Source organism: Triticum urartu, chromosome 6, assembly GCF_003073215.2.
Source record: "Triticum urartu cultivar G1812 chromosome 6, Tu2.1, whole genome shotgun sequence".
Taxonomy (NCBI): Eukaryota; Viridiplantae; Streptophyta; class Magnoliopsida; order Poales; family Poaceae; genus Triticum; species Triticum urartu.
The window spans coordinates 169,651,423-169,674,165 of NC_053027.1; the positions used below are offsets into that span (position 1 = coordinate 169,651,423).

Consider the following 22,743-nt stretch of genomic DNA (forward strand, 5'->3'; position numbering starts at 1 on the left):
CATAGTAGCCCATGGGTATTTGATACCAGTTCAGTTGCTAAGATTAGTAACTCGAAACTGGAGTTGCCAAATGAACATAGACTAGTTAAGGGCGAGGCGACGATGTGTGTTGGAAGTGATTCCAAGGTTTATAAGATCACCATCACATACTCCTCTACCTTCGGCATTAGAGTTGAATCTAAATAAATGTTATTTGGTGTTTGCGTTGAGCATGAATATGATTGGATCATGTTTATTGCAATACAGTTATTCATTTAAGTCGGAGAATAATTGTTGTTCTGTTTACATGAATAAAACCTTCTATGGTCATACACCCAATGTAAATGGTTTATTGAATCTCGATCGTAGTAATACACATATTCATAATATTGATGCCAAAAGATGCAAAGTTGATAATGATAGTGCAACATACTTGTGGCACTGCCGTTTTGGTCATATTGGTGTAAAGCGCATGAAAAAACTCCATGCAGATGGACTTTTGGAATCACTTGATTATGAATCATTTGATACTTGCGAACCATGCCTCATGGGAAAGATGACTAAAACTCCGTCCTCCGGAACAATGGAGCGAGCCAATGACTTATTAGAAATAATACATACCGATGTATGAGGTCCAATGAGTGTTGAGGCACGCGGCGGGTATCGTTATTTTCTGACCTTCACAGATGATTTGAGCAGATATGGGTATATCTACTTAATGAAACACAAGTCCGAAACATTTGAAAAGTTAAAAGAATTTCAAAGTGAAGTGGAGAATCATCGTAACAAGAAAATAAAGTTTCTATGATCTATTCACAGAGGCGAATATTTGAGTTACGAGTTTGGCCTTCATTTAAAACAATGTGGAATAGTTTCACAACTCACGCCACCTAGAACACCACAACATAATGGTGTGTCCAAACGTCGTAACCATACTTTATTAGATATGGTGCGATCTATGATGTCTCTTACCGATTTACCACGATCTTCTGGGGTTATGCATTAGAGACAGTTGCATTCACGTTAAATAGGGCACCGTCTAAATTCGTTGAGACGACACCGTATGAACTATGGTTTGGCAAGAAACCTAAGCTATCGTTTCTTAAAGTTTGGGGTTGTGACACTCATGTCAAAAGGCTTCAACCTGATAAATCTCAAACCCAAATTGGAGAAGTGCGTCTTCATAGGATACCCTAAGGAAACAATTGGGTACACCTTCTACCACAGATCTGAAGGCAAGATCTTTGTTGCCAAGAATGGGAACTTTCTAGAGAAGGAGTTTCTCTCGAAAGAAGTGAGTGGGAGGAAAGTAGAACTTGATGAGGTAATTGTACCTTCTCTCGAATTGGAAAGTAGCTCATCACAGAAAACTGTTCCCGTGATACCTACACCAGCTAGAGAAGAAGCTAATGATGATGATCATGAAACTTTAGATCAAGTTACTACTAAACCTCGTAGATCAACAAGAGCATGATCCGCACCATAGTGGTATGATAATCTTGTTCTAGAAGTCATGTTACTAGACCATAGCGAACCTACGAACCATGAAGAAGCTATGATGAGCCCAGATTCCGACAGATGGCTTGAGGCCATGAAATCTGAGATAGGATCCATGTATGAGAACAAAGTGTAGACTTTGGTGGTTTTGCCCGATGATCGGCAAGACATAGAAAATAAATGGATCTTCAAGAAGAAGACTGACTCTGGTGGTAATGTTACCGTCTACAAAGCTCGATGTGTCGCAAAAGGTATTCGACAAGTTCAAGGGGTTGACTACAATGAGACTTTCTCACATGTAGCGATGCTTAAGTCTGTCCGAATCATGTTAGCAATTGCCACATTTTATGATTATGAAATCTGGCAAGTGGACATTAAAACTGCATTCCTTAATGGATTTCTTAAAGAAGAGTTGTATATGATGCAACCAAAAGGTTTTGTCAATCCTAAAGGTGCTAACAAAGTGTGCAAATTCCAGCGATCCATCTATGGACTAGTGCAAGCATCTCGGAGTTGGAATATACGCTTTGGATGAGGTTATCAAAGCATATGATTTTATACAGACTTACGGTGAAGTCTGTATTTACAAGAAAGTGAGTGGGAGCTCTGTAGCATTTCTGATATTATATGTGGATGACATATTATTGATTGGAAATGATATAGAATTTCTGGATAGCATAAAAGGATACTTGAATAAGAATTTTTCAATGAAAGACCTCGGTGAAGCTACTTATATATTGGGCATCAAGATCTATAGGGATAGATCGAGACGCTTATTAGGACTTCCACTAAACACATACCTTAACAAGATTTTGAAGAAGTTCAAAATGGATCAGTCAAAGAAAGGGTTCTTTCCTGTGTTGCAAGGTGTGAAGTTGAGTAAGACTCAAAGCTCAACCACGACAGAAAATAGAAAGAGAATGAAAGTCATTCCCTATGCGTCAGCCATAGGTTCTATAAAATATGCCATGTTGTGTACCAGGCCTATTGTGTACCTTGCCATGAGTTTAGCAAGGGGGTACAATAGTGATCAGGAGTAAATCACTGGGCAGCGGTCAAAATTATCCTTAGTTACCTAAGAGGACTAAGGACATGTTTCTCGGTTATGGAGGTGATAAAGAGTTCGTCGTAAAGGGTTACGTCGATGCAAGCTTTGACACCAATCCGGATGACTCTGAGTCTCAATATGGATACATATTGAAAGTGGGAGCAATTAAATAGAGTAGCTCCATGCAGAGCATTGTAGACATAGCAGATCTGAATGTGGCAGACCCGTTGACTAAACCTCTCTCACAAGAAAAACATGATCACACCTTAGTACTCTTTGGGTGTTAATCACATGGCGATGTGAACTAGATTATTGACTCTAGTAAACCCTTTGGGTGTTGGTCACATGGCGATGCGAAATATGGGTGTTAATCACATAGGATGTGAACTAGATTATTCACTCTAGTGCAAGTGGGAGACTGAAGGATATATGCCCTAAAGGCAATAATAAAGTTGTTGTTTTATATTTCCTTATTCATGATAAATGTTTATTATTCATGCTAGAATTGTATTGATCGGAAACCTAAATACATGTGTGAATACAGAGACAAACACTATGTCCCTAGTGAGCCTCTATTTGACTAGCTTGTTGATCAAAGATGGTTAAGGTTTTCGTACCATGGACATGAGTTGTCATTTAATAACAGGATCACATCATTAAGAAAATGATGTGATGGACAAGACCCATCCGTTAGCTTAGCATAATGATCGTTCAGTTTTATTGATATTGCTTTCTTAATGTCAAATACATATTCCTTTGACTATGAGATTATGCAACTCTCGGATACCGGAGGAATGCCTTGTGTGCTATCAAATGTCACAACGTAACTGGGTGATTATAAAGATGTTCTATAGGTATCTCCGAAGGTGTTTGTTGAGTTGGCATAGATCGAGATTAGGATTTGTCACTCCGAGTATGGAAGAGGTATCTCTGGGCCCTCTCGGTAATACACATCATAAGAAGCCTTGCAAGCAAAGTGACTAATGAGTTAGTTACAGGATGATGTATTACAGAACGAGTAAAGAGACTTGCCGGTAACGAGATTGAACTAGGTATGAAGATACCGACGATAGAATCTCGGGCATGTAACATACCGATAGACAAAGGGAATAACGTATGTTGTCATAACGGTTCGATTGATAAAGATCTTCGCAAAATATGTAGGAGCCAATATGAGAATCCAGGTTCCGCTATTGGTTATTAAAAGGAGAGGTGTCTCGGTCATGTCTACATAGTTCTCGAACCCGTAGGGTCCGCACGCTTAACGTTCGATGACGATATTGTATTATATGAGTTATGTGATTTGGTAACCGAATGTTGTTCGGAATCTCGAAGTGGTCAAGAGGTAAAGATTGATATATAGTACGATGGTATTTGGACACTGAAAGTGTTCCGGAGGGTATCATGTACTTATCAGGTCACCGGAAGGTGTTTCGGGTGTCCCGGCAATCCTATGGACCATATGGGCCTTGTGAAGGAACACACTAGCCCACAAAGGGCTGGTGCGCCCTATAAGGCCATAGGAGGAGGAGAAGAAAACGGGGAAGGGAAAGGAAAGTGTGGATTAGGATTCCCACTTCCTTCCCTCACCCCCTCACCCCCACTTTCCTTCCCCTTCATGCATACATGGAAAGGGGGTGCGGGGCAAGGCAAGGCCCCTACAGGGCAGCGGCCAACCCTAGGGCACGCCCTGGCTGCCTCCCCTCCCCTGCCACCTATATATATGTGGGGAGGGGGCGCCTCACAAGCACACAACATCAATTGTTAGCCGTGTGCGGCGCCCCCTCCACAGTTTACACCCCCGGTCATAGTTTTGTTGTGCCCCTCGTACGGTAGTGCCTAGTCACCAGCCTTGCTCCTCGCGCTCGTCATCTCTAGGGGAGGACGCGGGGGTGGCGGCGAGAGAGGGATGGGAAGAGCAGCAACGGAGGTGAGCTCAGCGACGGGAGAGGAGAACCGTATAGAAGCACAACGATGGCTGCAAGGGCAAGGGAAAGGGGCGCGACATGGATGACGACTAAGATTCTCACCCAATCGAGCGCTCTCCTATCCTTTACACAGAAAAGACCCGTCCACGACACACCATGCAAGGGCAAGGTCGCTCTAATACCCATGATTGGATCTGAGAATTACAGCCGGTGGCATGCAGTTTTGACCGCAGGCCACCCGCGCCGGATCTATGCGTACCCACAGCCGCAGACAGGGTGGCCCACCAGTCGCACATCCCACGAGTTAGAGAGAGAGTACCAATATTCTGAGGTAAGAAAAGAAAACTATCCATTACTCCGATTGCGAATTTTATCCAACCGCTCATGTCATCTCACGGGCAAATCAAATGGTCCAGGATACATTAAGAAGAGGATCGGAGACCAGAATTCCCAAATCGCCCAGGAGGATCATGTCCCGGCACGACTCTAACCATGGGATATAGTACATTAGTACTTGTAGCAGAACGTTTCCAAGTCCGAGTCATGGTCTTGCTCTTTGTTTCCATGTCCGAGTCATGGTCCGCTGTTTTCTGCGCGTTATAAAGGGGGTGCTACGCGCTAGCACGGCCACGAAGCCAGAGCACATTAGCCTCAGGTTAAATAATTCGTGTGCGTGACCGCCGGTGATCGACCCTAAACATCTTGGTGAAAGCGAAAAATAACCAGCATGTCGCTGCTTACAGGGTACGTCTCTCTCTCCAACGTTCTCTCGTTATGATTTTCTTTATCTCCAGACGATCTACTGTTTCTTGGATGTTTAGAATTTCATGCTCTTCGATGGGGAAAGTCAAAAGTATTCTGGTCTCAAGCCTGATATAAGTGTCCTGTCTCCATACCCTATCTTAGACCTGTTAATGGACAACCCGGCTGGAGGCCCGAACCCAAAACCCGACATCCAGGCTGGACTCGGGCTATTTTTCTTCGGGTGTTGCCAAGCCCAGTCCGAACCTGACCCGGCCCATGGAATGATCAGGTTTACCCTGTTTACACTCGTTACGACTTAGGGGGGCATGCTTGGATTTCTTGGTGTATATTTTACACCAGTATCTATCTTGCCGGCTGCTCTACTCTCGATGCAAACAAAACGATGAGTCGAGACCCTTATTCTATAAGGATGTATTTGAAAAGAATATGACAATCCAAACATGGCATTAGTGTTCAACTATAACCTACACAATATTCAACACAACTCGAACACTTCGTACAAAGGTAATACTACCTCCGTTTAAGTTTGTCTAGATCTATAAAAAAAGGTGTCAATATTTATATCAAAAAATTAGTTTTTGTTCAAGTCTTCATAAAATATATTTTTGTATATATGCTAAAACACTTTTCTATAGACTTGACCAAATTCTTATTTATCTTGACTTTAGAAAAAAATGGAACGTCAGAAAATAAAATAAAATGGAGAGCTATTTTTTGGAGCAATTAATGACCGCACTAAGTTCTCATGTTCGAGAAAAAGTATGAGAATGTTATAAAATTGTCCTCTCTGGACACTCTCATCAGGACCAGAAATCTTAGGCTGTGAAACGCTGTATTGTTTTTTTTAGTCAAGGAAATCGTACTTGTCCTTTTAAACACCTGTAAATATATTCATACTTGTAAACACTATATGCACAATGGTTTGTATCCAAAATCCAAGAAATTACAAAGTAACTCCTATAACTAAACATTTCAATAAAATTTCTTAGAGATAGCTTCTCCGTGGTATCCATCTTTGCCAGATGAAACATTTCTAAAACTTCAACAAAGATACCGCAATTGGAGTGACACAGTGGTACTATCATTTATTCACCTATATAAGAACTTGATTATCAATAAAGATTTTTGTAAGTCATTTGAGTCGTTGTCCAAATAGAAGCAATGTCTGATGAACGGACTTGGCTCGGGGTTAATCCCCTACAAATACTGTATCGTTGAATGACAAGATCTTCGGCGCAACATCGAGGAAATGTTTCAACTCCACAAAAAGCCAAACTAGCAAAAACAATTCGTCACAATAACATAAAGTTGTCAGATTCAAATAAATGGATATGTCAGAACACAAAGCTTACTAGCTCCATGCACCGCCATTTTATGGTTTAGATTTTTCTTCGTAAAAGCACCACTATGAAAAAGCTACCGAAGACGACATCACTATTAATCTGATGTATCCACACTTTTCAGCGCCAAGATGACAGCCGAAAGTGAGGGAACGGAATATTTTTCAATCGCGGCCTCCATCTCTCAAACCCTTTACCTGATTGAAAAAAAAGAGAGCCTAATCCTATTCGCGCTTATGCGCTAGTTAGTGTGTTGCCCGTGCATAGTGCCCACGGCGTTTCTACATGGGCCGATCCATCTATTTGACTTCCATAGTCCGGTTTTTGGGAACCTGCTGGAAACTTCTGGTCTGATTTTACTGATGTTTTCTGTCTTCGGTATTTCTATGTTGGTTTTATTTGGTTTGCATTTTTTCCTTATTCCATTTTAAAAGTCATGTTTTTTAAAATATTTTTAAAATTCGTGAATAATTTTCAAATTTATGAGAATTTCAAATTATTTAACATTATCATATTTGTGAGATTTTTGAAATCCATGAAAGGTTTTGAAATACGGGTTTAGTTTAGAATTTATGATTTTTTTCATGGTCAGGGTCATAGCCAAAGTCAACAGTTAAAAAACTTGTAGATGCCTGTTTTGTTACTAAGAAAAGAGAGTGACGAATCAGGCGCTAGCGCTACATGGGCCGGCCCTTAAAGTCGTGCTCCGTTGACTAAACCATGCATGAAGCGCTGTATAGGTGCGAGTTCTCCTTGTCTATATAAAAAAAGAGCGATCTCTCCAAAAGAAATTTTTAAATCACACTAGCTTTTTTCTTTTTTGAGAAGAAAATCCCACTAGCCTGGATGGCTTGGAGCGGACAAGAACGTTTGGTCTATGGGTGTATACACACTCTATATGGGAAAGTAGCAACTAAATAAAAGTTTTAAAAATTCTGAAAATATTTTTAAAATAAACTTGAACTTTCATTGTACTTGTAGAAAACCGCAAAGATAAAAACCCTGTGGACTTCTTTAGAAAAAAACTAAATTTCAGCCAAAATAGTATGAATAGTGACCTATAATAGCAAATAAATTCTGTTCTTTTTTTGCCTAGAAGTCGACACTGGTTTTTTATTCATGAAAAATTATATACTAGCGCAAAAGAAGTTAAGTTTATTCTAAAAGGACTGCTAACTTTTAATGTTTTTAATTATTACGCCCTCTAATCCAAAATAAATGTCGCAGCTTTGAACTACCTGTATATCAGTTGTGTATATGCTAGGAACAAAGGGTATTTCCCTGGCTTGGACGACATTCTTTACTTGGCCAGGTTTGCCTATAGATGGACCATGGATAGCGCACCAACCTTCCTTCACTCCCTCTTGTTCTTTCCCTCGCTTTCCCCCATGGAAAGGCTTCTGTCTTTCCCCATTTCCCATTGCCTACCCAGCAAAACCAACCTTCAAAACCTAGATCCATAAAAGCATCCTCCAAACCCTGGACCTCTCTGCCGCCCCATGCCGACCCGACAATACCAGGGGCATGGTGATCTCTAAAGAGAAGTCGCCCCCGTCGCCCGGACTAGGCAATGCTCTCGTCTGGTGTCCCTCTTCCTGACGGCAACCGTATACCTACCCTCACGGCGATGGCTATGAGATATCTTGACTCTTGAGTTATGTACATTTGGCGACTACTCCAACCTCCACCACCCGAGACTAAGCATTGCCAGATGCATGCATGGAAGTCGCCCGCACCGACATCCAGATGAGGCCCTACGATCGCCCACGGCCTCCACAATATGACCTTTATCGATCCGTCCCTCTCTTAATTGTCTCTCAAGCAACATAACCAAATTCTCACACCTTATCTTTGTTGCCAGTTACATTTTTTTTGAATCAAAGGGGTTTCCCCCCGCCCCAACTTTTTATTAAAAGCCAAGGCCAACATTTCCAGTTACACTAGTTAAGTAGTGTGCAATCCTCAACTATACTATCTTAATCATGATCCACTGATTTTATATCGCTTGTCTCTGCTATGCTGGTGGCTATATTCACTAGGTGGTTTGTTTATTATTAGGAAAACAAATATGAGTCTGAAGGAATGAAGGGTTATCGTATATAGATAAATAAAGAATAAACTTTTTTTCTCTAGTTATTCTTCAACTCATCAACCTTGTCTTCCACTTTACACCACTACTAGAATTTGCAAATAGCCCTAGGGCTGAAGCGCTTCCCTAGAGTTAAATTGGACACCCTAGGGACGTAAAGGTTTCCTAGGGTACACACTGAAAACCCAAGGGATTGTATTGTTTTCTTAGGGTCTAATTGCGCACCCAAGGGATACTCCGTGCATGGGACCATGCTGAAGCCATGCTGGCGTGTTTCCCTACGGGTTATCTTATTAACTCTAGGAAAAGATCTATAACTAGGGTGAAAAAACAAAACTCTAGGGACTGAACATATGGTGTAAACGGGGCTTTAACATTCCAACTAACGCCGTAGAGTATCTCCCGCGGCTGTCGCTGCCGCAGCCGCCGCCGCTGCATCTGCAGCAGACCTGGGCTCCCGCGGCTGCCGCTGTAGAGGGGCCGCCGCCGCCGCCTCTGCTGCATCTGCAGCAGACCTGGGCTCCCGCGGCTGCCCCTGTAGAGGGTCCGCCGCCGCCGCTGCAGAGGGTCCGCCGCCGTGGAGCTTGACCGACCTGCTGCCCTCGACAACAACTTCAGGCGGAGGCATCCGTGCTGCTGCCACCCTGCTCCTACCCTGCCGCCCTTGACCAATACGTCCACGGTCTGCAACCTGCTGCAACTATAGGCGTCTTCTTCAACTTCAGAATCAAAGGCTCCATTAGGTGAGCTCACATGACAATGTTTCCCTCATGTTCCTATATGTGTCTGATGCATCAGTTTAGGGATCGGTAAATGAATTTTTTTAGAGATCTTTTTTACTCCATGAAGATGAAGCTCACATCTAGGAAGTTGTGATCCCTAAAAAAACTGTCTATTTGTGTATATTTGTTTTCTGATTAAAACTGTGTATTTCTTCATCTCATAAAATTGTAAGCTGTATATTTGTGTTCTGATCAAGAAATTGACTCTGATACAGAATCAGAAGATGGTGAGGACTTGCAATTATCTCATGGAGACATTGATGATTTCTAGTAGTTTTCTTGTTGTTTGAGATGAATTTCCTCAATGTATTTTTAAATCTGGACATTGATGATTTCTGGTTGTTTCCCTTTGTGTTGTACTTTCTAATTTGTCTAAAAAATTTCAGACCATCGCATCCCTTCAAGGAATTCCAGCGCCTGAGATTCCATGCATTGTTATACCACCACCTCCAGCTTTTCCAAGTTTAGCCACTTCGTCTCCGATCTGTTCCCCGTAAGTGGTATGTACCTATGTCTTTTTGAATGCAATAGCGCCAAATAGGCCAAATGAAAACATAAAAGGAATATGTTGTAGTATATCAGCAAATGCGCAAGAACAAGTGAAAATTTCCCAGAATAGTAGTCGACATATGGTTGCACTTTGTATTTTTTGGCCAAATAGTGCTGAATTGGTATTTTAATTTTACTTTTTAATTGGTTTGGCAAATATGATTGAAAATTTCGCAGAATAGTAGGCATCATATGGTTGTCCTTTTGTCAAAATTTCATAATTTTCTGGACATTTGTTATTTTGGTTCAATTTTTTTGCCAAATAGGGGCTGAATTGGTATTTCCATTTTATTTTTTAGTTGGTTAGGCAAATACAATTGAAAATTTCCCAGAATGCTAATAATGACATTTGTGCAGCCCTCTGCCGGCGAACCAACAAATGATGTTGAAAATATGGATAATACATTACGTGGAGCGGAAGATGGAATGTTTGGCCGCTTCTTTGATGCAAATGGTAATGATGCGAATGGTGTTGCTGCTGGAACTTTCTCCCCACCTGGTGATGATTTACCTACATTTTGAGATATACCTCGTCGTGGTGAAGGAGGTGGTCTGAACTTTTTTTTTTGATTAATTGGAAGCAAATGGACAATTATCCTTTTGGCCATGCACTTGGTTAAGGTTGTGATATTCTGGATCAGTAACTCATATGATGCATGGTGTATGTATTCCACGCTACTAATTGGCACCTAGGTAGATGACATTTTGTGAGTTCTAGGTACTGAGCTAGATGCCATCTTTTGTAAAGAGTGGTACTATTATGTAAACTCTTTGATGTTGCTATTTATAATAATGGTGGTTGAAATATATATTTCATGTGATTGTTTTCTAATTTTTGAAGTGATTATATACAATTATTTTTTATAGTTTAATTTGTACGAAACAATATTAATTTGCCCAGTAATGCAATATTTTGAAATAATGATTCCCTAGGGTTTGTAAACCCAAGGGATCTAAACTGGGCTAACAACGGTCGCCGTTACACAATATTTCCCTAGGGAAGGAAACTAACCCAAAGGATATCAACTTTACAGGTCAGCATGCGGGCCACCTGTCGCTTGTGTCCCTAGGGTATAGAACCCAAGGGAAAGAGGACTATACCTAGGGTATTCCTTCTTCACCCTAGTGAAACCGAGATTTCCCCACCATTCGTGCCCTAGGGCGATTTCCCTAGGGGATACACTAGGGAAACCCCTTTCCCTAGCGTTTTTACCTGCTTGCTTAGGGTATCCGACCCTAGGGCTATTTGCAAAATCTAGTAGTGCACGTGCATGTGGCATGTGCAAAAAACATATATTCCCGACCTTCAAATTATATGAATTATTCATCACCAAATATTAAAATTTGTTGTCTATATACTAACCTTCTAACCATGTTCCATTTCAGGTGTGAGTACCCTTCCTCATCCTCCAAGCAGGCAGAGGTGGTAACTCATGATGTCTCACCAACGTCAACACACTCGTCTCCACTCATCTCGGCTCGTAAACCTCCTGGTTGGCATATACAGTTTTTCATCAGAATAGATCTGGGGGGGTTCTTACCACACGTATCCTCGTCTGGGGGGGCCATTCCGGAGCTTGGAGGAAGCTGAAAAGGCTATCAAAAGCCATCTTGATGGCCTGCGCTCTCCAATAATGTGTTTTTTCTCAACTTTGCCATGGATTTCTGCATTTCAGAAATTACAATCTACTAACATATAGTGTGTTCTAACCTCAACCAGGTGCAGAGATGGGCTATCGCCGGCGGAGGTTGCAGTGCGATATCGCCTTTATTGGCCTGATGGCACAAGGAAGAAGTCGTCCGAAGGCAATCCCGGGCGTAGGAATATGAACCTATTGGTTCAAGCTTTACTGGATAAATACAATGAAGATCACCATCTTTTGGGGGTTTGATCTCTCTCCCTCCTCCCGCCCTCACTCTTTGTCCTATTACCAGGCTTGTATTGGTCGTCTTCTGTTCATGTACTAATTGCTGATACAATCCATGCCTCCTTTTTAGGATCTTGCATATGAACTTGATAATGTTGTGTGCTCCCGACAAATTTACGAGGAGGAGGGCGGCCTTATTAACAAATTCTATCATATCAATTTGACTGCAAAAACCAAAGGAGATGATGGTTTTCACAGTGGTGTCGACAATCTATTCTTTGGTGAAATCACACGAATAGAAGGCGAAAATGAAGAATACATGCTCAATTGTTTCTGTATGGTTAAACCTATTGACAATGGTATTTATTCCACCTTAGATTAAGTTCTGTTTATACAGTTTGGGGTCACATTTGTTTGTTTGCCCCTTGTGTCATGTTTCCCTTCATCTCATCCATTGTCCTTGAGCTTTACTATAGTTTTAAAGTCTAAGCTAGTTCATTCGCAGCCATATGTAGTCACTTTCTGCACATGCTTTTATTTTGCTTGGTTGGTTATTTTTTGGTAATTAAATGGCAAATCAATGGTATTTCTTCCACCTTAGATATGTTCTGCTCAATTTGGGGTCACATTTATTTGGCCGACCTGTTTGGTTGCCCCTTGTGTCATGTTTCTGTTCATCTCATCCACTTTCCTTGAGCTTTACTACAGTTTTAATATCTAAGCTAGTTCATGCCCAGCCATATAGTGACCGTCTACACATGTTTTCTTTCTCCTGGCTAGTTATTTGGTAATTAAATGACAAATCAATGGTATTCCTTTTACCTTAGATTAAGTTCTTTATAGAGTTTTAGGTCACATTAATTTGGTTAGCCTTTTGGTTGCCCTTCATCTCATCCACTGGTCCTTAGCTTTACTACATTTTATATCTAAATATGTAGTGACTGTCTACATGTCTTTGTTTTGCCTAAGGCGCATGCTCAGGTTGTACGGAGTACGGGGAGTATGATTTGAAGCACCCTGTTGATGCTGATAAATACAAAGGTGGCCACTCTACCCCGGTCATTCAGTGTCGTGGTATCAATCATACTCCTTTCTTGCAACCGGATGTACCTGTATACATCCGGAATAAGCAGGATTGGTTGGAGTTTGAGAAGGCTATGTTGGCGAAGGAGGAGGCTAAGATAAGATATATATATGAGGTAATGTTTTATCTTGTGGTTGGTATTTGCTCTTGTTAGTAATGGTACTGAAGTGTTATTGTTCGCTTTCAGTGCCCTGCTGATTCTCCTATTCAAGCAAAAGTGGATGGTGCAAGAATGCCTGCTTGTTTGGCCAAGGGACAAGAGGATGCTGGTTTGGCCAAGGGACGAGAGAGTGCTGGTTTGGCCAAGAGAGGAGAGGGCGCTGGTTTGGCCAAGAGAGGAGAGGATGCTGGTTTGGCCAAGCGAGAGGATCACCAGGGAAGCGTGAAGTACATTGTACCTGCTAGGCGTGGGATGGTGTTTTGAGTATCCCCTCAGGTATTAGATAAATTTGATTTGATTTCGGTAATATTTGTTTCACTACTCAGTGGTTCATTAGGTTCAAGCATTATAGTATTGTTACAATCTACGCCGTTGCATGTTTAATGAATATTTAGTTGATCAACTAGTGCCTTGATTCAAATTTGTAAACTTGTTCTTTTCTTATCACTTTGTGGATTTGCACAGTATTGACATATTTGTCAAGTGTATAAGAACAATTGTTCCCAAATTCTCTGGACATTTAAACACTCGTGTGAGTCATTCATTCATGATCGTTCAACTACAAATGCTCTCATACTCTTATAAGGCTATTTTCATTTCAAGTTTAGCAAAGGACGATGCATTCCATATGCTCTCGATGTGTCATTTTATAATTTTTGCCATCCTGCCAAATTGACAGAAATGAAATTCCAATTGATGAGTTGTTTCCTTCATAGCTCTCCTTGATATTGTTACACTATTTCTGGAACTTGAATCATCCAGCAAAGTTGATTTTGCTTGGCATATCTGTCTTTTATAGGTTAGTTGATATATCTTTTGACCATTCATCTCATCACATATTCTGGTTCAGGTCTCTCTCCACTCATGGACTTGACAACAGCTACATGGCGAAGACAGCATAGCAATCTATGGGGATGTAGTTTGTTGCCACACCATCTATCATAATTGCTGTTTTTTAAATTTCCAGTATCCTTTGAGAAAGATTGAACTCGTCATGCATCATCATTTGGAATACTGTCGCTGTATTGGTAGCATGTATGATAAAGTTTGGTCGGATTTTATATTGCTATGGTACTGGAATCGGATGCACTTTCCAATTTTGTCAGTTGTAGATGAAGGTTCTAATCCAGAAGTTGAGATCTTGTAAGTTGAAATGTACTCAACCAATAAATCTTTTCAGTCCATAATGCGATTTCTACCTTTTGAAAAAAATTCATTTGACCAATTACTTTGGACTTGGCGTATGTAGTTGTTGAACATGTAAGTAGCTGTAGGAAAGTTCAGTCCGATTTTATATTGTGATGGTACTGGAATCGGATGCACTTTTCAATTTTATCAGTTGTAGATGAAGTTTCTAATCCAGAAGTTGTGATCTTGTTAGTTGACATACACTCAACCAACAAATCCTTTCAGTCCATAATGTGATTTCTACTCTCTGAAAAACTGCATTTGATCCGTCCAGTGGCCATCTACCTGCCTCCTTGTTGACAGCATTGCCACTCATCAAGTTTCACATATTCTCTCTAGATCACATAATCCATATTGTAGACAGCGTTGCCATCCATCAATTTTCTCATGTGATCACATAATCCATATTGTCATCACTAGCCTTTAGCAGTTGTTTGTTGGCGTGCTGAGCCCCAGTTCAACAGATTATTACTCCCTCTAAAGCTAGTACAAAGTTGAGTCATCTATTTTGGAATGAAGGGAGTAGTTTCAAGCAAATGGCCGCATATAAAACATAGCTTGTTACCTAGTGGATGATGATGAAAGTTAGCTTTCCGACCATAGCCATCGCCACCGCAACAACTTCCCTACACGCGCTGATTGGGCACCCCTTCTTCTTCCCCGTTCGGCAGACTCATCGGCGGAGCTTGTAGAGTACCATTCTAGAGTAACTCTTAGATTATGGCTTCAATTTCATCCGGTGGTGTGAATACAAGGCCTTTGATTCACTGGTTAACTATCGTGAGGTGAATCCGATGGTCGCATGGTCTTTTAGGGAGGGTAGTGGGTTCTAACTTCTAAGAACACATCAGAGAAAGAGGACCAAAGCTGCTTGAGTCCTCTTCTCAATTGGAAGTGTGGTATCGAAGGGTGAACCTAAACTACTAAGCGGAGCAGAGGCACCGAGATTCCCCTCCCGCGACCGGCTGCCGGAGCGGCAGGCAGAGAGGAGGCACATCCAAGGGCTCGCCGGTGAAGTCCGGAGGAAAAAGTTTGCCCTAGCCGCCTAGTGTTAGGGGAGGCACTCCTCAAACCTTAATTGGGCTGTCATGGGCACGGTGGTTCTTTATCTCCCACAATGCGCAAGAAATAGAAAAAATGGTCTAGATGTAGCGAAGCACGTTTACTTTGAAAATCTCCTAACCAAGTCACAAACTGCATAAGATTGCACTTTGCGCAATAGTATTTTCCCTGTTCCACAATATTTGTATATTTTGGAGAAAATATATCTTCCTGAAATTCACCGCCAAGAAAACTTCTGCACACATAACTCGACAGTTTTCCCGCTTGAGCTATTGTTGGAGAGTAAAATTTTTGGCCCAGTGAAAGACTGAAACGAATTCCACAACAGATGACGATTTTTGCATAGAAGGGATCATTCTTGAAGAACCAGTTACACACCCCTCTTGTGAGAAGAGAATGATTTGCATAAGGTCACCAAAAGGAAACGTAAAGAACAGCTTTTTGGTGGCAAAAACAACCATGTAAATCAGGCCCGGGCCTGGGGGAACAAATGGAGATAGATATAACAGTGTGCATCAGTTATTCAGTTCACACAACCTTCAAAATCTTTCCCCATGCCGCCTACTAGGAAATGTTTCTAAATATTCAATGATAACGCACAGCAGCAGTACAACATGTTTCGGGCTATGATCCACACAAAGACAAGGTAATGTTCTGCACATTGTCAGATGAACGATGAAAATCTTCACATAAAAGGTACCACTAGAGTTCATTAAGGAGAAGGAAAGCAACTATCAACATAATGTACATTCTTTGAACTGATAACAGCAAGTACAACTTATGCTGTGAGAGGGACTTTGCAAGTTGCTTTGTTGTGCCCATAGCCCTTGCACCTGCTGCAGCGCACCGCCCTTTTAATTGCAATACGAGGATCAGCTGGCTTTTCCTTTGGTCGGCCAACTTGGCGGCGAGCTAGAATGGGGCATGGTTGCAATCCCATGCTCTGCGTTACGTCAGTTGATGCAGGAGGTACAATGACATCAGGTATCGGGTTGATTGACATGGCGTAAGTCATGCGGTAGTAATCTCTTCTGAAATACTTGGCACAGTACTCGACTGGATTCTGATCAGTTTGCTCGAACACAGCGATGGCATGACAGCAAGGAATCCCAGACACATGCCACTTTCTGCAGGTGCAGTCCCATGTATCAATGTTGACCGTATAGACCGAACCATCACATACTTCAAACACATTATTGTTTCCATCATTTTCAGTTGAGCAAACAACACTGAGTGAAAGAGCTTTGTTCATCTCTTCCTGAAGTTTCTGATTTGCTGATGGTGTTAATACTTCTGACCATGTATTGGAAGATTCCCTGCGTGTATAGATCATCTCCATCAGGTTGCATCTGATTGTATCAAGCAGCTGCACTACCGGGAGCTCATATCTGTTGGGGATCCACTCCGCAATTGTCTCGGAAATATTGCATGTGTATTGGCCAAGACGTGACCCTTTGAATAACGCATCTGACCACCGCTCAGGTTTAGTCTCCAAAAGCCATTCAGCAAGCTTGTCACACTCAGCTTTAATGAGATCAAAATAATGATTGAATTCATCAACTCTGCACGAATATATGGCATCCTTAAGATGCTCGACCATTATATCTTTTACTTCTTCACTCCAGCTGTCATCCAATTTTGTTTTAAATTCTTCAATGAAAAAGCTGACATTGTATCCATGATAACTATCTGGAAATATTACAGAAACATCATCCCAGAGACCATTTCTGCCATTTGATATGAATGTTATGTCTCCAGGCATAGGCAACGATGCCTTTAGCTGTTCAAGAAACCAATGCCAATTTTCTTGACTCTCGTCATCCACTACAGATAATGCAACAGGGAACACATCACCTTCACCATCAACAGAAGTAGCACCTAATAGTTTCCAATGCTTATTTGGTTTCACAGTTATCACATCAAGAAAGAGAAGAGGCCTGCAACCATTCTCAAAACCATGAAGGGAGGCATGGAATGCAACAAAGAAGCGGAACTTTGAACCTTCCAATGCCTCTACTGTTGCCATACTCCCAGGGTTTGTTGCGAGAATTCTATCACGAAACCAAGGTAACTGATTACATGCCTCTTCATGTGGGCTGTAAAGTTCTTTTCGAGCTATTAGTTTGCCTCGCCAAGCTTGAGAATAGTTCAGGCTTAGTCCGTATTCACGCTGGAGATCATTTGCAATATCTCTTGGCCTGTAGTTTGGACTGTCACGTAATTTTTCCTTGATAACACTAGCAACCCATTTTTGAGAAGCTAGGCGATTACTTTTGACTGTCTCTGATTCACATGTATGGCTCCCAACCACTTTCTTGATCATGAACTCCTGATTTGCAGAAGATTTGGAAGCATGTATGCGCCAGGGACATCCTTCATCAGTACATTCCACAGTGACACGAGAAGAGTCATTCTTGACAAATCTGTAATGAAACCTATGTGCAATGGCATACTTGTGCAATGCATCACGAAATTCCTTTGGACCCTCAAATACTTGGCCAACTCCAGTGATTGTGTTCTCCCAACTTGCACATATCTTTTGCCGCTTAGATCCATCTGGAGCAGTCCCTATTATAGCAGAATCTGCAGGAGTGCTGGAATCTGCTACAGAGCTCTTTACCCTGTAAATATATCTCATGTCACTTTTAGAATACGCTTAAGAGGGATATTTATATCAGTCAGAAGGTTACCTGTTGTCAACCTTCTTAATGACATAGATGTCTGTTGTCTCCGAGTCCGCATGGAATTCAACCATGCGCTTAAGGTCTTTGTCATTGGAAATTGAAATCAAAGTCTTATTATTTCTCGGAAGGAAGTATTTGAATGCATAGGAATCAAGCTTGAGGTTATTGAGTGTTGAAGATATCTCATGTTTAAACGCTTTAAAAGTCCAACCACTTTTCACAAGCATCGCATGTGCCTCTCCGCCAGAATAGGTCATATGCCCATCATCGTCAGTTGTGAATACTCCACCTAGTTGAAGAACAGCGACAACTTGTCTGCTCCCCATGGCTTACTCCTTCCTAAGATGATATAGCCAATCCAAAGATCCCTAAGATGATCTGCAAAATTCATAAAATTTACACTTAATAAGGGTCTGTTTGTGGTTGCTGAATCATGCTTAACTTATTTTAAAATCTGATGTGGAAAAATAGCCACGAGAGCAGAAAAATGTAATGATAGCCAAATGAAAAATTAGGCAAGAGCTAGTTAGGAATGTCGGATCATCATAATCCACCTCGATGCCAAAGGCAGCCTAGTTAACCTACACTGGGAGCCAATTATGGCAGTTTCAATTTTCCTTTTTGCTCAGTTGGTATGTATTTAACCCGTTAAAAGAAAAGGCTTCAAGTTCAAGAAATAGTTGTGCTGAATATTGCCCAGTGATAAACTTGCTCAACAAACTCCAACCGTAGATTGTTAAGAAAAATAAAAAGGGCAGCCCGGTGCACGTAGCTCCCGCTTGTGCAGGGTCCAGGGAAGGATCCGACCACTTTGGGTCTTTTGTACGCAGCCTTTCCCTGCATCTCTGCAAGAGGCTGCTCCAGGATTCGAACCCGTGACCTCATGGTCACAAGGGCAACAGCTTTACCGCTGCACCAAGTAGATTGTTAAGAAAAATAAGAGACAGAAATAGCAGGTTATCAAAAGAGCCAGCTAAAAATAATAGAAAAATAGTCTGCATGGCATAGAAAATCGAGCATTGATTTGAGTGAGTTTGACAAACTTCCATATTGTTTGAACAATCAAAACAAATAAGAAAATAATCAATCTTTAGGGCTATTAGCTTTAGGGCAGTCCCAGGAATCTAAAGTTTTTTTTCAAGAAAACAAAAAGAAACATTTGCGTTTCTTTCCATTGAAAAGGCAGAGCTTGAGTTACAACCCTCCTAAGAGGAACAGCAGGCAATCAAACAACAGTGAACTAATGTACATCCCAGGTTTAGGAATCTAAAGCTGTATCTCATACTTTCAATAGGTGCTTAGATACAACTACTAGAGTGGTTTGCATCTTGAATGTTACATCTATTTAACTTGGTTTGTGATTAATATTATCATCTCAACTTTGTGGTCTGTTTGTGGTGTGAAACCAGCCACAGTCGAGCCTAATTACTCAAAATGAGTTGCCCAAGTACGCAAGTAACCATAACAAGAAAAATTAACTGAAAATTGCACACTCTCACAATGCTTATTCATCTACAGCTCTGGAACAAATTGACAACTGAAACGCCCGATATGGTTTTCCGAAAATATCATTCAAACATGATTCTCTTAAAAATATGGAATCACTCAGATAAATCTTGTTAGATTTCACGAATGAACCAATGGTCCACAAATGACTCCACTCTGCTTCCATTCCAAAAAGAGCAATGGATGTAACTAGTCGTATGCACTTGACTCATGGTGAGAGATGAGGTCCAAATTGATTTCAGTGAGACCGGCAAGGAGGGCATTGATGACCAGCTTGTCGCTCAAAATGCGGCTACCTGTGCAGCCCTAAACGCCACGGCAGGCAGCGGCAAAGCTACAGTCAAGGGCTGGACAGGCCAAACTAGAGCAGAGCCCAAGTTTTTTTCCTCGTGGCCCAGTTTTCCTCTTAGGCCCACTATTTTGCAGCAAAACTGGGCGTAGGCCCACTATTTTGCAGCAAAACTGGGCGTAGGCCCACTATTTTGCAGCAAAAGTGGGCGGGCCACAGCCCAGTTTTGCTTCAAAGAAGCTCCGCCACTGCCTGTAGCACCAGTGATTGACAAGGAGCTCCAGGTGTCGGCCAGTGAAGGAGCCTGGCTCCAACAACCGCCGAGCTTAGATATCTGAAGGAGTGCGTAGAGGAGGGTTGCGGCCGGAGAATGTCCTGGATGGCAGTGCCCTACAGCTTGTTCCCGGGATCGAGCGTCGTCTGCAAGGAGCTACTCAAGCAGACAAGCGGCAAAACTGGTGGCCGCACGGTGGCAGCTTGGGTGATGAGATGCAAGACGATGGTCGCTCGGGACAAGGATGTGACGACTGCAACGGCTGGGACGGAGGGGAGACAACGGTGACCGCATCTTGGGCCAAAGGGAAAACAATGGCTATTAGTGGGGGCCACAAGCAAGGTGACCCCGAGGAGCAAATGGTGGCGGAGTCATGGAGCAGAAAGGCTTGCGGGGTGAGAGAATGGGGAACACTGGATCAAGATGGATATTATTATGCCTCAGGTTCGCCGAAAAGAGTTGTACCGTGTTGAGGATACAATCTCGCTTTCTCTCTCCTTTAATTACCCCTCCACGTCAGATAAAATCCTACATGGTAAGTATGATTTGGACACGGTCCAGGCTGGAGCACTGGGGCTGTCCTTAAGACAGTTTATCCTAATTAATTGTATTACAGTTCGGTTGGTTAATAATTAAGAGCAAATTCAATTATCGAGTGCTTCACACGTACGATATAGCACTTTACAGGACCCTCCCAACAAATTTAACTTTTCAGATATACAGTCCCTAGCTAGCTTCGATCAACTTGGACTTGGCTGCAAATAGTAAACTAATGGTGCTTGAAGGGCTTAGGTATAATCTCTAATCTATTAAATGTTTCCCATGCATGGTACCAGCATTCCCCTACTACACAATATGCAAGCCTATGACTGGTAAGGAAACATATTTTATTCTCTTCAGCCCTGAGCTTCTTACAAATTACTTTTGGTTGACACAGACATACGAAGTATCCGATGTTTCAGTACTTTGCACAATTGCAACCATCTGGGTGGGGTGGAATGGATTAATAATTCACCATTAGTAAAAACACATTGCTGTGTATCATGTACAATTTAAAATTCACATGAGCCAGGACAGAAATTTAGGGGCCTTATTAAACATACGTGAAGCAATGAACTTTTTTTTTGATAAAAGAAGGGTCTCCCCCTTCCGATTTCCATTAAAGAAACCCAAGGTTCACAAGCTACCGAGACGGACTAAAGACTCTATGGAGCAACACGCCCAGCGCATCTCAACCCGAAGGAGAAATGTCACCAGCATGAACTCCAAGCTAAAAACAAGGACAGAAAAAAGAACTACCATCCACAAGCGGCTACAATGCTGAGAAGCAGGGTGCCAAATACCACAAGCCAGTCTACTTATTACAGACTCCGGGAGCACAAAGCAATGAACTTTTTATGAAAGGAATTCCTACCAAGTGAATATCTGGTAAAAAAAGACATATGTTAAAACACTGGAGTATCTTGTCGACCATGGCCATTACACTCATGAGCCAGCACAACACTACTGGCTGCGACCCTGCGACCTTATGATCCCAGGGGCCGTTTTAAATCACAAAATCCCTGGAATTATACAATCGTTACTTTGGCTACCTCGTCCTTGGTCGGTGCAGAGATCCACATTGCTGTAAAGATCACCCGAGGATAATAAAGAAAATAAAAGACTCGGAATGGAAGCATCAGTCAGTCGTTATCAAACCTTTAGCTTGAACTTGAGCTTCACTGATGCTGCCGCTCCGCCTGACACTGCCCCACTGCTCGCTTGAACTTGACGCCGACACGCACCTCGCAACTGCAGCTTGCCCCAACGGCCCACGCGGCGCCGAAGCCTGCTGCCCGGCACGCTGGCCGCCGGCGCCGCGCTAGGGTTACCGTACCGGCACGTGAGAAGCGAGGCCGAGCCGAGCGGGGAAGACGGCGGGTGGGGTGGGGCTACGGGAGACGCCGACGATCTGGCCGTGCGGCTAGGGTTCGGGCACCGATTTGGGCTCGTGCTCACGCGCACCCTAGACTGGGAAAAATAGCAGGTCCTTTCTGCAAAGATGGAATTACAATCTTGTCCTTCTCCTGTGGGCTGAAATTGGGCTACATAATTACAGTTGAGTCCTTGTAGGCTATCATGGGCTAAAAAGGAGCATAAGAGCACCAGCAGTGTTTTGGAGGCAGCTCTACCTCTAAGCTGGGCCCATATACTCACCTCTAAACTTAATAAAATACATGCAATGTGTAGCCCTACCATAACACTAAATAATTCTGTACCCTTTAAAAAAACTAAATAATTATATTTTATACTTGTATCTCCTGATCAGAACTGTGCATGAACTTGATCATCCTAATAACAAGTAGGCCTGATAAAATATTTTAATCAAAGGAAAAGCTTAGAGGCTGCCTCTTCACTTGAAGGAGATGCCAGGCATTTTTGCCTAGAGGCAGACAGTTTTAGTATATGGCGCCAGCCTCTAAAGACATGGAGGCGGCCATAAAGGCAGTAAAATCGAACACTGTGGATGCCCTAACATCTCTCATCTTTCTGTAACTTTGGCTTGAAGCTTTCTATATAGTACTTCATTCTCGTTGTTTTCTCAGCATACTAATATCTTGTGCAATTTTTAACAAAGCCAACAAAGTATTTTTCCTTGTTTTAGGCGTGTG

At 42.1% G+C, this 22,743-nt stretch overlaps 2 protein-coding genes across 5 annotated transcripts; one reads left to right on the forward strand and one right to left on the reverse strand.

The window, feature by feature from the left end:
- The first annotated feature begins 8,999 nt into the window (after positions 1-8,999).
- On the forward strand, positions 9,000-14,200 carry LOC125517665. 4 transcript variants are annotated; one of them, XM_048682874.1, is made up of 10 exons: positions 9,000-9,389; positions 9,644-9,655; positions 9,815-9,928; positions 10,335-10,431; positions 11,364-11,613; positions 11,698-11,863; positions 11,976-12,204; positions 12,815-13,044; positions 13,117-13,365; positions 13,940-14,200. In XM_048682874.1, coding segments are annotated over exons 5-9 (864 nt in total). In that variant the 5' UTR covers positions 9,000-9,389; positions 9,644-9,655; positions 9,815-9,928; positions 10,335-10,431; positions 11,364-11,611; the 3' UTR covers positions 13,354-13,365; positions 13,940-14,200. The 4 variants fall into 4 exon arrangements, with proteins under 4 accessions (XP_048538831.1, XP_048538833.1, XP_048538830.1 ...); XM_048682876.1 differs by having other exon boundaries at positions 9,815-9,921; XM_048682873.1 differs by lacking the exon at positions 9,644-9,655.
- Positions 14,201-15,801: 1,601 nt separating this feature from the next.
- LOC125517666 lies at positions 15,802-22,113 on the reverse strand. Its single transcript, XM_048682877.1, has 3 exons — positions 21,791-22,113; positions 18,030-18,401; positions 15,802-17,960 (listed from the first exon to the last, which is right to left on the reverse strand). Exons 2-3 carry the CDS (start codon positions 18,347-18,349, stop codon positions 16,118-16,120), a joined length of 2,163 nt encoding a protein of 720 aa, XP_048538834.1. The 5' UTR covers positions 18,350-18,401; positions 21,791-22,113; the 3' UTR covers positions 15,802-16,117.
- Between the last annotated feature and the right edge of the window lie 630 nt (positions 22,114-22,743).